The following is a 9,144-nucleotide window of genomic DNA, read 5'->3' as shown; positions in this document are numbered from 1 at the left end:
CTCAGGGAGTTCCCCCCCAGAATGCATCCCACTCAGCTCTCAGGCCCACAGGCGACTCCTCTGTCACCATGACATCCATCCCTCCCTCCCTTGGTGTGCTCAGCTCCCTACCCGATGTCTTTGTCCGTGCACAGCTGATGCACTTGCCTTGCTTACTTTTTTATTTGGAAGTGACTTAAACCTTATAGAAAAGGCACAAAAATCATGACAGTACAGAGCTCACAAAGATTTCCTCACCCAGACCCACCTGCTCACATGTTCACACACACACACACACACACACACACACGGGGGTGTAAGAAGTCCACATAGCTCCTGTTGGCGATTCTTTTGTTGCCCAGTTTCTCTACCATCAAATTACTGCTTCTCCTCCCCCCCGGCAACTAATAGTTGATCTATGAGGAGACCTTGAGGATAATGCCGATATCCAGTTTCTCACCAAAGTATACTCGGTCCAGCCTCCATTCATTCATTCTTTTTTTTTTTTTAATATATTATATTGATTTTTTACAGAGAGGAAGGGAGAGAAATAGAAAGCCAGAAACGTCGATGAGAGAGAGACATCGACCAGCTGCCTCCTGCACACCCTCCACCGGGGATGTGCCCGCAACCGATGTACATGCCCTTGACCGGAATCGAACCCGGGACCTTTCAGTCTGCAGACCGACGCCCTACCACTGAGCCAAACCGGTTTCTGCAAGCCTCCATTCATTCTTGCTGAATTCCTCCATTCAATCAGTCTTCAGCAATGAAGGCTGCAGGGTGTCCATGACCCAGTGCCAGCCCTCCCTCCCTGTTCTTGCTCAGCCCTTGGCACCTCTTTTTGCCTATTTACTTGTCATTATCATCAGACGCATTCATGGGCTCCGATTTTCTGTGGTTTGTAACTCACTGCCACCCATACTGGTTTCGGTGCTCAAGTTGTGCCAGATGGGCTCACGAGTCTTACAGGAAACCTGCACCCTGTGGCATACCCCCACCATTTTTGGAAATTTAAAAAAATATATATATTTTACTGATTTCTTTAACAATGTATTTTATTGATTTTCTACAGACAGGAAGAGAAGGATAGAGAGCTAGAAACATCGATGAGAGAGAATCATCGATCAGCTGCCTCCTGCACACCCCCAACTGGGGATGTACCCACAACCAAGGTACATGCCCCTGACCCGACTCAAACCCGGGACCCTTCAGTCCTCAGGCCAACGCTCCATCCACTGAGCCAAACTGGCCAAAGCTAAACCTATCATTTTTCACAACTATATTTTCAGTGCCCCATATCTTTATGCCCCTGTAATGATAACTCGGACCCACACAACTAACAAAAAAATTATGGATGCTCAAGTACCTCTAAAAGTTTCAGGCCTTGGCTGGTCTGGCTCAGTGGATAGGGCGTCGGCCTGCAGACTGAAGGGTCCCAGGTTCGATTCTAGTCAAGGACATGTACCTTGGTTGCAGGCAAATTCTCAATAGAGGGTGTGCAAGAGGCAGCTGATCAATGTTTCTAACTCTATTCTTCTCCCTTCCTCTCTGTAAAATTAATAAAATATATTAAAATAAAATAGTTTCAGAATTGCTTTTTCAAATCACTACAAACCTACCGAAAGGATATTATTGCAAAATAATGCAGATAAGTAATTTGATTCTGTTTAAAATACACTGATAGTTCACGTAGGATTCAAATCTGTGAGACTGGTTGCCATGTATTTTTTTTTCTTAGGTAAAATTTGATTTTATTTTAAAAATATTTCTATTATTTTGTCTTGTAAAGGTGGGGAAAAACATCCTAGGTTTGTCCTGATGGGGCGAGAAACAATGCATAGATGCAGTCAGGGAAGGGGAAGTCAAGGGGAATTGTAACATCATCACTAGCATTCCGTGCTTGATCATTCCCTACTTGGTACAGACATTTCAGGGAAAATTCAAACCTGAGATGTGTTCTTGGACCAGGGAAGTGATGCATACACAGACCAGAAGACTTTGTCATGAGATGGTGGTGATGCACTTGCGTGTGGAACACTCTGCGTGTTATTTTTAGAGAGTATGACAGTCAGTTGGCACCACTCATAAACACTTCCCAACCTGAAGCATGTAATGTGAGTTAACGATCAGGTCTCACTGTCCTCGGATCTTGTATATGAAAGGCACCTGTTGGGTCTTCACCAGTTTTGGAACCTTGTGAATCTGTGGACATAAGTCATGTCCAAACTCACTACATTTTCCCACTTCTCTCTTCTGTGGGTTCTGCAGTGTTAGTGGGTACTCATGGCTGAAGGTCCTCCACTTTGGTCAGCTCCACATTTCCCTAGGATTAGAATGACCCGAGGAGTGTACTGTGTGTGAAAGCAAGTGTATGTCCTATTGCTCATCGGAACAAATGGGCTCAAGTCGGGAAGAGATGAACAATGGCTTAAGCCACATGTGTCAAACACAAGGCCCGCGGGCCAAATCCAGCCCGCCAGGCCTTGCAATGTGGCCCGCACCGCGCTGTCATCACTGCACTCCGCTGTCAGTTTATGACATTGTCAGTTTATGACTGTTCAGTAAACCATTCGGCCCACGATTTAGGCTGGATTTTAGATTTTGGCCCCTTCTCTGATTGAGTTCGATACCCCTAGCTTAAGCCATTGGCCCAGCCCCTGCAGAGCATACTACTAGTGTGTGAAGGTGTGTGCATAAGTCTGTGATATTGTCCCTGAGTACGACTGGGTCAAGTGTAGGAAGGGAAGAGATGAACGGTGGCTTAAGGCCTCCAATGGCCCAGCTCCAGCAGAGTGCCTCTACCCAGTATGAGTTCTCTGGTGCTTGGTCAGGGAGGAGCTTTGTGTGAAGGCCTTCCCTTAGTCCCTGCGCTCAAATGGCTTTTCTCCTGTGTGGATCCTTCGGTGACGAGAGAGATTCGTGCTCCGCCCGAAGGACTTCCCGCAATCGGGACATTCATATGGCTTTTCCCCAGTGTGTGTCCTCTCGTGCTGGCTGAGGGATGAGCTCCGACTGAAGGACTTCCCACATGCGCTGCACGTGTAGGGTTTTTCTCTGGTGTGGATCCTCTGGTGCTCTATGAAGCGGGAGCTCTTGCTGAAGGCCCCGCCACACCCGTCACACGCATAGGGCTTCTCCGCGGTGTGGAGCCGCTGGTGCTTGGTTAGGGATGAGCTGTATCTGAAGGCCCTGCCACAGTCCCTGCACTCATAGGGCTTCTCCCCCGTGTGGATCCTCTGATGTTGAGTGAGGTGTATGCTCTGCCGGAAGGCCTTGCCACAGTCCCTGCACTCATAGGGCTTCTCTCCAGTATGTGTCCGTTCGTGGTGCCTGAGCAATGAGTCATGGGTGAAGGTTTTTCCACACTCCTTGCACCCGTGGGGCTTCTCCCCAGTATGTGTCCATTTGTGTTGTCTGAGTAATGCATTCTGGTTGAAGGTTTTTCCACACTCTTTGCACCCGTAGGGCTTCTCCCCCGTGTGGATCCTCTGATGTCGACTGAGGTGTATGCTCTGCCGGAAGGCCTTGCCACAGTCCCTGCACTCGTAGGGCTTCTCTCCAGTATGTGTCCGTTCGTGGTATCTGAGTGATGAACTGTGGGAGAAGGTTTTTCCACACTCCTTGCACCAGTAGGGCTTGTCCCCCGTGTGGATCCTCTGATGTTGACTGAGGAATGTGCTATACGAGAAGGCCATGCCACAGTGACTGCACTCATAGGGCTTCTCTCCAGTATGTGTCGACTCATGGTACCTGAGGGATGAATTGTGGGCAAAGGTTTTTCCACACTCCTTGCACCTGTAGGGCTTGTCCCCCGTGTGGATCCTCTGATGTTGAATGAGGAGTGTGCTATACCGGAAGGCCTTGCCACACTGACTGCACTCAAAGGGCTTCTCTCCAGTATGTGTCGACTCATGGTACCTGAGGGATGAATTGTGGGCAAAGGTTTTCCCACACTCCTTGCACCTGTAGGGCTTGTCCCCTGTGTGGATCCTCTGATGCTTCCTCAGGAGTGGGCTCCTGCTGAAAGCCTTCCCACATTCACTGCCCGCGTAGGGCTCCTCACCTGTGTGACTTCTTAGGGGCTGGGTCGGTGGGTCCGTGTGGTTCGAGGACCCCTCACACAGCGTGCACTCGCAGGGCTGCTGGCCAGGAAGCACGCCCTGGGGTTCGGGAAGTGGAGAGCTCCAGCAGCCTTTTCCGCGTTGGTGACTGCTGTGCGGTCTCCCTCCTGGGTGTGTCTGGTGGTGGTGGGTGAGTGTGGAGCTGTGACGAGAGGCCTCGCCACCTTCCTGACACCCACAGGGTCTTTCCGCCGCACTGGATTTCTGTTGCACATGTGTGTCCAGGTTCTCGCCTTTCCCCCGTGACCCACACCTGGGAGAGTCTTGTCCTTCAGGCGTCATGGGCTCACTTGGGAGATGAGGGCTCGGAGTTACGTTTTCCCCAAACCCGATCCCGGGCTGCTGCCGCTGAACAGATGTCCTTGTAGGCGTGCAGGCCGCCCGCACCCCGAGGCCGTCGGGGCTCACGCGGCTCTGTTCCCTGTGCCCCTCGGCGTCTTCACCCCGAGAGCCCCACAGCCCGTCCCCCGGGAGCCTCCCCGCCAGGACAAGGCTGGACGGTTCCTCAGAGGCGTCTGGCTTCGCAGCTGACAGCTTGTTTTTCAATCCCGTGTCCGAGCCTGAAAACAGAACAGAACATGGAATCGTCCCTGGATCCCGGTTCTGGGAGGAGGAGGTTATTGGTGACTGTGTGGATGGAGGAATTAAAACGGCCATTTCGACAGGTTCAAGACTCCACCGGATGGGACCACTGAACCACGTGGCTTTCCAACCAGAGAAGGGACAGAGGAGGGAGGGAACGTACAGAGAACAGGGAGGGGAGCTGGCACCAAAGGCACAGATGGGGGTACCGGGGGCCACAGGTCCACAGATGCCCATCCCGAAGGACAACAGTGGGCACAGGTGACCGCCGCAGCCAGGCCAGGGGCTGGTGGCCGAGACGCTGCCCGTGGGAAGGAGCACGCCGCCCTCCTGCTGTCAGAGGAGCCTCTTCGGGGGCCCCTCACCGCGCACCACCGTCCCCCAGAGGTAAAGAGAAGCGTAAGCCCGGCCAGGGTGGCTCAGTGGTTGAGCAATGACCCATGAACCAGGAGGTCATGGTGTGATTCCCAGTCAGGCCACGTGCCCCGTTGTGGGTTCGATACCCAGTAGGGGGCGTATAGGAGGCAGCCAATCAATGATTCTCTCTCGTCATTGATGTTTCTCTCTCTCAATCTCCCTTTCTCTCCGAAAACAACGAAAGAAGTGTGTTTTATTGGAAACTGCTGAAACACCCGTTGCCCAGGGAACGGACGGATGGCTGTGTGTGGGTGCCTCCGTCTGTCTCTAACCAGCACCACTGGAGCCCCCTGCCTCCCGCTGCACCCCACCAACAACAGGGGTCCACACGCCTGCTGAGTGGGACACGTGTGCAGCCCCCCCTCGGTGTTGGCAGGACCCCTTTCGGCCCTGTCCTGCCTCCACCCCACACAGAACCGGCCTAAGGCCGTGACAGGACCGTGTCTCCCAAAGACCTCCTCTAGGAATCTTGGTGACAATCTTCTCACCTGGGCACACACCCCGTGGGACCTCCTCGTCCGGTGGCCACTGCGCTGCCTCCTGACCCATCGGGAAGGGGAGGGGCCGTTCCGGGATCCGACCTCCTGCTCAGGGAGACCCAGGGCGTGAGCATCTGTGTTCCTGGGCCCCTGCCAACCCTCCAGCCACTCCGCCTTCGCTCTTCCAGGATCGAGTAGCTGGGAACCCAGGCAGGCCCCGGTAATGTCAGCCTCCGGGTGCTCCCCTCACCTCCGTCCCTAACCCCACCTCGGCTCTGGGGTGGACAACCCAAAGCTTTCCCTGGGCCCCGTGGACACGGCTCACTCTTCCCGTTCGGAGGCCCCTCTGTGAAGGTGACAGAGGTGCCGAGCAAGGGAGGGGCCTGCTGACAGCAACCCAGGTCTGACCTGGGATTCTGCAGCCGTGGGGCCCCTGGCCCCGTGATTCCCGCCTCTGGCACTCTCACGTGGGATCTGTCACGTGGAGGCCAAACATCCTCCACTCTGTTCCCCAAACCCAAACATTCGGGTCCCTGGGGCCCGAGACCCATGAGTGATCTGCTCTTCATGCCTAGACCAGCGGTTCTCAGCCTGTGGGTCCTGACCCCTTTGGGGGCCGACAGATGCTTTCACAGGGATCGCCTAAGACACCCTACATGTCAGATATTTACATTATGACTCATAACAGAAGCAAAATCCCAGGTATGAAGTAGTAACAAAAGTAATTTTATGGCTGAAGCCGGTTTGGCTCAGTGGTAGAGCGTCGGTCTGCGGACTGAAGGGTCCCAGGTTCGATTCCGGTCAGGGGCATGTACCTTGGTTGTGGGCATATCCCCGGTAGGGGGTGTGCAAGAGGCAGCTGGTCGATGTTTCTCTCATCGATGTTTCTAGCTCTCTATCTCTCTCCCTTCCTCTCTGTAAAAAATCAATAAAATATGTTAAAAAAAAAGAAAAGTAATTTTATGGTTGGGGGTCACCACCACAGGAGGAACCGTATTAAAGGGTCGAGGCGTTAGGAAGGCCGAGAACCACTGGCCTAGACCCACCCCCACGGGGGACCCAGGAGAAGAGGCTTCTGTCCAGGGGAGGACTGAGAGGAGCACGTGAGGGGGGGAGGACTGTGAGGGGCTTACCCACAGAGACCAGGAGCCCCCACGTCTCCAGCATCACCTCACGGTGCAGGGCTCTCTGGGCGGGTGTCAGCCACCCCCACTCCTCCTGGGTGAAGTCCACGGCCACATCCTCAAAGGTCACCTCCTCCTGGAAGGTCACCCAGGAGCTTCCTCAACGGGCAGGCCCGGCCCTGGCTCCCACCGGGAGGAGGTGGGTGGCTGGGGGGAGGGGGTCTCAAGGCAGAGAGCGTGGGGGCGGGGTGCACTCACCGGGAACCCCGTGTCCAGGGCCCCAGCCGTCACCCCCTCCTTCTCTGGCCTTTGGCAGGGACAGCCGGCTGCTCTGCAGGCGGTTCTGGGGGGAGAGAGGACGGGAGGCCCCGAGCAGGTGTCTGTGGGGACAGGGAGCCGAGGACCGGAACCTGGAGGTAGAAGGAGCAATGGTGGTGCCAGAGCCGGAGCCCAGTGCCCAGACCGACCCGACAACAGTGACCCTCAGCTTGGCATTTCCCGGGCCCCTGTGGGGAGCCAGGGCTGCTCCGGGTGCTGCTGGTGAACGCTGGCACATGTACGCATGCCCGTTCTACAGACGGGAAAGCCAAGGACCCTGGTCACACAGACAACTTCCAGAGGGATGACGGTTCCTGTCCTGGATGCCCTGGGAATGGCTGGGTGTGCCTCATGTTCCCGGTCCCCTACAGGGAGGGCGGTGGCAGACACAGAGGTCACCAGAACGACGGTGCGACCATGTCTGGTTTGACTGCTGCTGAGACTTTGTAAGCCATTTTATGAGTGAAATATAATTTAACAAATTCTTGTGAAAAATGTCATGACCTTTTATAGGACAGCAATCTACTAAAAAAAAATTCACTCAAATGAGAAATATGCCAAAGAATAAAATAATGCTATACATAATTTTCTTATTTATTATATTTGTAAATTGTACTTAGGTTGAAATTTTTAAAAATATATTACAATACTATTTTTGCGTTCTATGAAAATTTTTGTAGCTCCATATAGACCAAATTTTTAATCAAACCCCTCCCCCACTCTACACCTACACACACACACACCGTCAATGGTGTCCCGCTTTACCAATGTTAAAATCTGGTCATCTTATGCTATGGTAGAGCCAAATTTGGGCCTGTCTGCTTTCTTGGCACTTCATTGGTCTGCTCGGTGGTGGTTGGGCACTCGGGACATTTCTAGCATTCTTGTGGTTTTTCCCGGAAGGGAGGCGATTCTGGCGACCAGATGAAGAACCTAGCATGGAAATGGAGCCTCTGCCCTTTGACCCCCACCCTCGGGCAGCCTGGCTGCGGGCACTGCAGGGTCCAGTCGGGGAGTCTGTCTCTCTGATGGGGGGCCAGCGCCAGGAGACGCCCCGCAAACTGCCCCAAAGCCGGGACCCCCACACCGGGCGCCCCGAAGCGTGTCCCCCTTCCCAGAGGAGAGACCAGGCACGGCCTCGCGCAGGGGGGTGCACACCACGGCCGGCGCCCCCAGGAAGACGCGGGGTCCCCTCCGGCTGGGCCTCCCCGCCCTCGGGGCACCCCAATTCGCTCACCGGACTGAGCGCGCGGACTGCACCGGCCGCTACTTCGCCTGCGCGGGCAGCGACGGGGTCCACTTCCCAGAGGGCTCCGCGCCCCGGTCCGGGTCCTCCGGGCTCGGCCCGACCCGCCCTGGACTGTGGAACCGCCGGTCTCAGCCGCCATGACCCGCCCGGGCCGCACTTCTGTCCACGAGGCCGCGGCCACCATCCGCGGGCCGACGAACTACAACACCCAGAAGGCTGCGCGCGCTTCCGGTCGTTCCGTGTTTGCCCCTCCCGGAGCAGCCGCCTCACCTGTGAGGCTCACACACCCGTCCGCCTCGGCCTCACTTCTCACCCGAAACCTCCCGAGCCGAATTCTGCGGTCGTAACCCAGGGCTACGGCGACGTCCGTTAGTGAGGTCTGCGCTAGCGCCGGCGGGCACGGAACTACAACTCCCAGAGGGCCGCGCGCGAGGTCCGGACGCAGCTTCCCAAGAGGGTGAGATGATTCCAGAGGAAATTCCGATCCCTGGGGCTTGTCCCCCTGTGTCTCCCCCCCCCCCCCCATATATGTTCGCCGCCCGCTCGCAGGTAGTCGCGCCACCCCGGGGGCGACAAGAAGCAGGGACGTGAGAAAGGAGGGGATAAGAAAGAAGGGCGAGGGTACTGACCGGAAGGAAGGAGGGCTCGATTGTTCCCCGCGTTTCATTCCAGGAGAAATGAAAGGGACGGGTCTGGGTCAGCCGGGACGCACTTCATTACCCTCCCACTGTACGGAGACTCAGTGTCGTAACATTTAAGGATTTTTAAAAAATCTAATAGAAAAAAGCACACATGGCGACATTCAGTTTCATTTCATCCCAGGACGGTGTGTTTGTCAAAGCTGCCGGTTTGAAATCGGCGCTGAGGAAAAA

The 9,144-nt window shown here is 55.0% G+C and overlaps 1 protein-coding gene across 1 annotated transcript; it reads right to left on the bottom strand.

Annotated features, from left to right (window-relative positions):
- Positions 1-549: 549 nt before the first annotated feature.
- On the bottom strand, positions 550-8,726 carry ZNF135 (zinc finger protein 135). Its single transcript, XM_084906319.1, has 5 exons — positions 8,261-8,726; positions 6,964-7,115; positions 6,715-6,841; positions 5,591-5,686; positions 550-4,663 (listed from the first exon to the last, which is right to left on the bottom strand). Exons 1-5 carry the CDS (start codon positions 8,454-8,456, stop codon positions 2,841-2,843), a joined length of 2,394 nt encoding a protein of 797 aa, XP_084762445.1. The 5' UTR covers positions 8,457-8,726; the 3' UTR covers positions 550-2,840.
- Between the last annotated feature and the right edge of the window lie 418 nt (positions 8,727-9,144).

This window comes from Pipistrellus hanaki (genome assembly GCF_964339955.1).
Source record: "Pipistrellus hanaki genome assembly, chromosome: 15".
Classification (NCBI taxonomy): domain Eukaryota; kingdom Metazoa; phylum Chordata; class Mammalia; order Chiroptera; family Vespertilionidae; genus Pipistrellus; species Pipistrellus hanaki.
The sequence above is the reverse complement of the archived record's forward strand: the minus strand, read 5'-3'. Positions and strand labels throughout refer to the sequence as shown.

Coding starts and splice junctions, on each gene's coding strand:
- ZNF135 (XM_084906319.1), bottom strand. CDS start 8,456: ATGGTGGCCGCGGCCTCGTGGACAGAAGTGCGGCCCGGGCGGGTCATG. Junction 7,116..8,260: donor CAGTCCGCGCGCTCAGTCCG/GTGAGCGAATTG, acceptor TTCTACCTCCAG/GTTCCGGTCCTCGGCTCCCT. Junction 5,687..6,714: donor GGGGCTCCTGGTCTCTGTGG/GTAAGCCCCTCA, acceptor CTCCCTGAGCAG/GAGGTCGGATCCCGGAACGG.